Source organism: Styela clava, chromosome 2 (assembly GCF_964204865.1).
Source record: "Styela clava chromosome 2, kaStyClav1.hap1.2, whole genome shotgun sequence".
Lineage (NCBI taxonomy): Eukaryota > Metazoa > Chordata > Ascidiacea > Stolidobranchia > Styelidae > Styela > Styela clava.
Window position 1 is genome coordinate 28,897,078 of NC_135251.1, and position 6,218 is coordinate 28,903,295.

Genomic DNA, 6,218 nt, shown 5'->3' on the forward strand with positions numbered 1-6,218 from the left:
TTTAGAAAAGCACAGTGTATTTTGGCAAGAATAAATAAAATACAATTTATGATTGTAAATTGAAAAGAAAATAATGTAAATAATCAATTTCATAATAGGAATGTATGATAGATATCTTTATATATATGTATACAAGATTAGCAGCATTCTTGTGCACCACAAAAATTTACATAAGTTTATTTATACGATGCAATTTAATAGTCTTGAATCACATAGTATAGTCATTTTTATTCCTGCATCATTCTTGTATAATACTCATACGGAGCCAAAGTCAAGGAGAAAAAATAGGAAGTTGGTCTCGCGTAACCCCAAATTAAAGATAAGTTTGTTGGTTTGTGTTAATGTTTGGATGACATCTGCTTATGGCATTTGGTAAATTATTGTCTTGCTCATTAGGCATCACATTTTCTACTATCAATCAAGTAAGAGTAAGATAGAGTAATCACAACAAGTGTTGTGTTTTTAAACACGAAGTGTATGGGTACTACTACATACCCTTACCACTTTGTTTCGGCTTTCGTGCCCATATATTTGAGCATTACTCATTTTACTACACTCTTTAAAATAAACTGAATATTCGAAACATTCGAAAAATTTTTGATGCATCCCCATTAATATTTCGTAATTATCTTATTTCTCATATTTTGGGGAAGATCGATTTTTATTATACTAGTTGGAAAAAATAAACTTGACTTGTCATTCACGTAGTAATCCGATTATAAATTTTGCATGCTTTTTATCAAAACATGGTCTGCAAAACGAACTTAAAGCATTCTATAAATTTGAAGGTAAACACCTAATTGTCAGAAGCAATGCTTAGCGGTTCCAGATAACTCCGTCTCTGACAAATAAATTTTCGGAACACGTATTTGGCCCGGGTTTTTTACATCCACCTAAGTTTCGACCGCTATATTCAGCAGAACGGAACACTCCATCTTAACTTGTCATCAATGATATATTTCCAATACAAGAGTATTTTAATCCTGGATCATAGTTGTTGGTTTTGTATATCCTTTCCAGAAACGTAAAATGCGTGATTTTCCACCGCTATGAATTCACACTTTCGTAACGAATATATCTGACAACATCTGCTTCCAGCACACGAAATTGTTACGTGTATTATTCTAATGATTGCATTCTTGAGAAATGAGCTTTGATTTCTGACGAAACAATAATGCGGTATTTTTGTCTAGTCTTGGTTTTTACAGAAAATTGTTAGGTGCGCCGCATGGCGTTCAGTCGTATTCCAACCTTGTAATCAGATGTGAAACTTCTAGAAGGTATATTGTCATTCATATTGATTGGTATCGTGATTTTCTTAGTTTATCCAAACTTACCATTAGTTTATCCATTCTTTTTGCAACGATTGCATGCTGGTTTTGCTGAAATATACTTTAGTCTCGTCATTGCGCATCGCCGTTTCAAGACACCAGACCAATAAAACCAATAAAAGTAATTATGGCTATTCCGCAGTCAGTTGAGTCTTCCGCAAGCGTTTGGACTGGGTTGTTATTTGCTATCGACGTCAGCAACTTTCCCCAATTTTTCTCCCTCTGTTTGTCGGATATCGACGACAATCGGTGTGGACTGTTTAGCTTCCCTCATCGAGTATACGTCACTTTCTACGTCTTCACGTTTATTGACCTCGGTGGAATTTACCGACCTGAAGAAAATAAACATCATGATATTTGTGAATTCTATGCAAACAAACAAACCGACTTTTACCACGTTACATGACGTCATCAGCACGACCTCGTAAATTATTTTACATAGTAAAATCGCTTCGATAGGAAGTGTAAAATAGGAACCAATCCGTGGGTCATAGACTGACACTTAAACTAAGAACGATGGCACACAAATCAAAAGAATGTACAATTTTACAGCAAGCTGTAACGAATATTACCAAGGTTATATTTTTGCAATATTACCTGGGCGGAATACCAGTCACCAAAATAAATTTAAGATTAAGATTATTGGAATTATTTTTAAAATATCCCCAGAACAGCTTTTGGCTTTACAATAAAACAGATTCCCACACCACGCTATTTTCAAAATTTTGTAAGAAAAAGATTCGAAAATGTATTATCTCATTTAGAGCTTTGGGAAATCTATACTTTTGGGATTTTTTGGCGGCTATATCAATAGTCAGGACTCTTTAATCTTCAATCCGAACATAAATGATCCGTCATAAGTGGTAATATAAATGTAGTTTTCTGCTTGGTAAACCTCAAATATCTGACCTTTTTAACATGGGCATTTAACCATACAGCTGGTAGACGATTTGTGCTTACGAAACTTAATGCTGTGTTGAGTCTAAACTTATACGTTGTTAGCGTTTCATCTATTATAATCGTGTAGCTAGTAGTAGCTTTGTACAGTATTGGCTAAACTAAATATTTAAATTGCAGAATTGCTTTTGATAGTTACTTGATTATTAGTAAGAATAAAGTATTTCGAAATCGATGACCACTTATTTCATTATTGAAATATGTGAAAAAGTTTTATGTGTAAAGGCATGTCGCAGAAATTGAAACGTTAAACTTATGTTGAAGTTACTCGATATAAAAGACAACCAACAACGTCGTACATTCTAAATCGTTTTTCAAAGTAAAAAAATATATGCTACCCTGAGTAATGTTACTAAATTCGTATGCGTACTCTTGTGCTGTACAGGACCTACAATCTTGTTAGTTGAAAATGAATCGTCGATGACCAACAAGAACTCAAAATTTTCTCATATAATCCTACTAGGAAGTGTCCGAAGAGTAAGAAAAGAATGTTAATTACCTCCTGCGCAAATAGAAGAGAATACATGCAGCGATTGCACAGGTCCCGAATGCAGCAGCAACATAAGGGGCAGGATCAATGTAGTACATGCTTCGCGAATGGCCCGTGCCTACCGTGTTGCCTTGATGGCCATCCGTGTCTGTGTCGTCCCCATCTGCCACGGGCATAAGTTTAGGGCTTTTTATGTGACATCTGTCTCCGCTATAATTTTCAACGCATCTGTAAAACGAAACCATTATGGCATGAATATTTATTTTCCGGAAAAGAAGCAATTTAGATGAAAAACTGTGGCCATCTTCAATATAACGTTCAAAGGGTTGTGTTATTGACATCCTAACATCCAATCGCAAGCAGCGCCATTGACCACTTTCGTCGAGCAAAAACGAACAATATGTACCCTGGAGGCTCAGCGTACAAAGTCGTATTGATACTCCAATGAAAATGTAAACAAACAAATACCAAAAGCACTGAGACGCTGGCTATCCAATAATTAGAGATGAAAGTGGGACTTGTTGTTTTCGTATATTTGTTTCACAATATGTACTCGCGTGATCTCACGAACTGCGCCCAGATTGAAAGCCGCTAGTCTTTGAAATATTTTTTAGTAAGGTGCTGATGATTTCGTAGATACAGTTTTATGTTTATAATGTTTTTATCTTAATTCGACCAATTGTAATGTATTTGATGACATAAAACATAAATACCATTTATGTTTTATTGCAATTTTAACATATTATGTTTCGTAATTGATTTATGAGTATGTTGTTATTGACTACATAATCTCAAGTTACGAAGAACATACAAATACTGAATAAGCCAACGTCGACCTTTTTCCTGTAAATCTGAACATTTCTGGATTTTTCTTTCCACTTTATACAATACTCGCACGGAAACTTCAAACGCTATTTAATGTCATTTGGTTAGATTTCACGAGCAATCTGATTATAAAATTAGGAAATTGAAGTCGAAACAAGATTAGACAAATTTGCCGCGCTAGATGCTATTTATTGGAAATGCTTCAACATCTGAACAAGTTTTTTTTTTTTGTATTATTATAAAATGTGCATTATTACCTGCAATATGGCTGGATTTGACCGACCCGTATTAAACATATTCCGTTACCGCTACAAATCGTTTGATCTTCGCAAAATTCTTCTATTGATCCAGTGACTGTTGATAAATAATAATATTATAACAGGATTGAACTTGTTGTCATAACATTCGGCATAAAAAGTTGAATACTATTTTTCACTGAAGATTCATGATTCTTCAGCATTCTACTAGATTTTGTAGAGGAATGAATGCCAAAGTTATATATGCAATGATGTAATGAATGTTTCTATCATAAACGTTTTTTCGGCCAATTAGGAGACATGAATAAATCGCGCCCTGAAGCGCAGTCCATACTTGGAACTTTATATAGAGAAATAAGAAGACCTGACTCATCTTACCCATCTTTTTGCAATTCCCCGTCTTTCGAAATACTGTAAGGTCAAACGGGGATAACACGATATTTTTCTGTTGCTCACATGCCACGTTCAATGCTTTGCATTCCGTTTGAGGCATTTTCTTGCCAGCACATACCAGTTTGGGTTTCGTGAACCTGTTACACGCCAAGTTGCACGTGCACCTTTGCAGAACTGTTAAAAAAATGCATGAATGAAGATATAAACAAAACATTTTTTTTTATTAATTTAAAGTGAAGAAACTATTATGAATATGTTAGATATATCCCATGGTAACCACCTTGTTATCTTGGGACATCTCAACCATCTGTACGTACGTCTGATCGGATTATGTTGAAATTCTTACTCATGACAACGAAACTAATGTTCAATATAAAGTTAATAACTCACTTTTATCACATTCACCTCCATAACTACAATCGTCATCACTTAAGCACGAAAAGCATGATTTCGCGTATAGGCTCAACACGAGAAATACTGGAAATATACCTGTTGAAATAAAATAGTAAATTCAAGCGATATAGAATTTTAGTAAAATAGGCGACTTTTTTTAATTAAATAACATAATGCCCTAAAAATAAAAAGTATGCTCTATTGCAAAATGTTAAAACAGTAAAGAATGTCAGTATTTGGACGCATTTACTTATATTGTTTGGAAAATTGACAATTTCTAGGTTATTCCAGGATATACCACTCACCTGCACAGTTCATATCGATGGCTTCTTTTTTTAATAAAGATAATATAAAAATAATAAATATATCTCACTATGTTGATCTGAAAATAACAAATAAGAGGTTGTGAAACTATCCCCATATAGGAAACACGTGCTTCTAGATACAGTATTCATTTAAACTCTCCGCACTCCACCGCCGCGACTTAATCTGTGGAAACTGATGCGACGAACGAGATTTTTAAGGCTTCCGAAAAACGAAAGAAACTACGTAATTTTTTCTCGATTATTAAATTGACCTAAAGCTAATAGGTAGCGAAAATATTCTCTACTGTAGACAATTTCCCTCGAGCGACGTTGCCGTCATTTGAAAATTACGCTGGCGACAAAAATGCTTCACGAGGTACGGCATTTCTGCGTATTCAGTACAAAAAATTACGGCATAAATCTGGCCCGGTTCATACGCAACTCACGCCGGAGAAAGCAACAATTGAACGAAGCAGTTACATCACCTTGAATTCAGTGAATGCTTTCGTAATACTACTTGCTAAGAGGTGATCCATTGTTCCACAGCTATACAAAGATTTGTATGATATCGAACTTTGGGCCTAGCTGATATTTTTAAAGCAAATTCGTCAGGACAAGTATGCAAATAATTCAAGAATTAAATATTAAGCTGACCTTGAAATTGCATCGCTATAAATGCACGTAATGGGTTCACCTCGATTGAACTCTAGAATCAAAGTTAATCTATGGCAATGATTTTCTGCAGATTGATTGAATTGCTCGGTTGAACACGTGTTCAGTATCGAACCTTGTGAATCTCAACTATCACATAAATTACAATTGCAATGGCTGAGTCTCCTACATAGACAGTTCTGTGTCCTGTACTTGAGATCTTTGTAAAAATTGCAATGGCATCCTTTTTAGATTTACAATCTCATGTGTAAGTACTTCTTCAGTTTGTTTGACTAACACTTAAAATATTCAATCGGCAAGTGTCCTCGTGCAACTCAAGTAAAATTACACTTTGCACGATATACTATACTTAATTAAAGAATAATACGTTTAAACAGTAAAGTCACGTTTTCTTCGTTCCGCAGATTGTGCATGCCTCGCCGAACTTAGCAAGTGCTTGATAGTATTTTTTGAAGTAGCCAGAACTTAAATATTGCCCATTTTATAGTCTTCGGATTCATTCGGGCATGACGTAATTTTTAGTTTCGTACTGTTTTCAAAGCAACTCTCGAATGTCCTGACCATTGAAATGTGGTTTATCGTATTTTCATATTTT

The 6,218-nt window shown here is 34.7% G+C and overlaps 1 protein-coding gene across 3 annotated transcripts; it reads right to left on the bottom strand.

Moving 5' to 3' along the window:
* On the bottom strand, window positions 1–6,218 carry LOC120336667 (uncharacterized). 3 transcript variants are annotated; one of them, XR_005568850.2, is made up of 7 exons: window positions 4,952–5,131; window positions 4,644–4,742; window positions 4,239–4,427; window positions 3,861–3,957; window positions 2,788–3,006; window positions 1,338–1,663; window positions 1–1,160 (listed from the first exon to the last, which is right to left on the bottom strand). XR_005568850.2 is itself a non-coding variant. In XM_039404399.2 (6 exons), the coding sequence occupies exons 1-6, from the start codon at window positions 4,962–4,964 to the stop codon at window positions 1,637–1,639; spliced, it is 531 nt and encodes a 176-aa protein (XP_039260333.1). In that variant the 5' UTR covers window positions 4,965–6,218; the 3' UTR covers window positions 1–1,636. The 3 variants fall into 3 exon arrangements, 2 of the variants coding, with proteins under 2 accessions (XP_039260333.1, XP_039260332.1); XM_039404399.2 differs by having other exon boundaries at window positions 1–1,663; window positions 2,901–3,006; window positions 4,952–6,218; XM_039404398.2 differs by having other exon boundaries at window positions 1–1,663.

Coding starts and splice junctions, on each gene's coding strand:
- LOC120336667 (XM_039404398.2), bottom strand. Junction 4,428..4,643: donor TGGAGGTGAATGTGATAAAA/GTGAGTTATTAA, acceptor TTTTTTTAACAG/TTCTGCAAAGGTGCACGTGC. Junction 1,664..2,787: donor CTCTTCTATTTGCGCAGGAG/GTAATTAACATT, acceptor TATTTTCTTCAG/GTCGGTAAATTCCACCGAGG.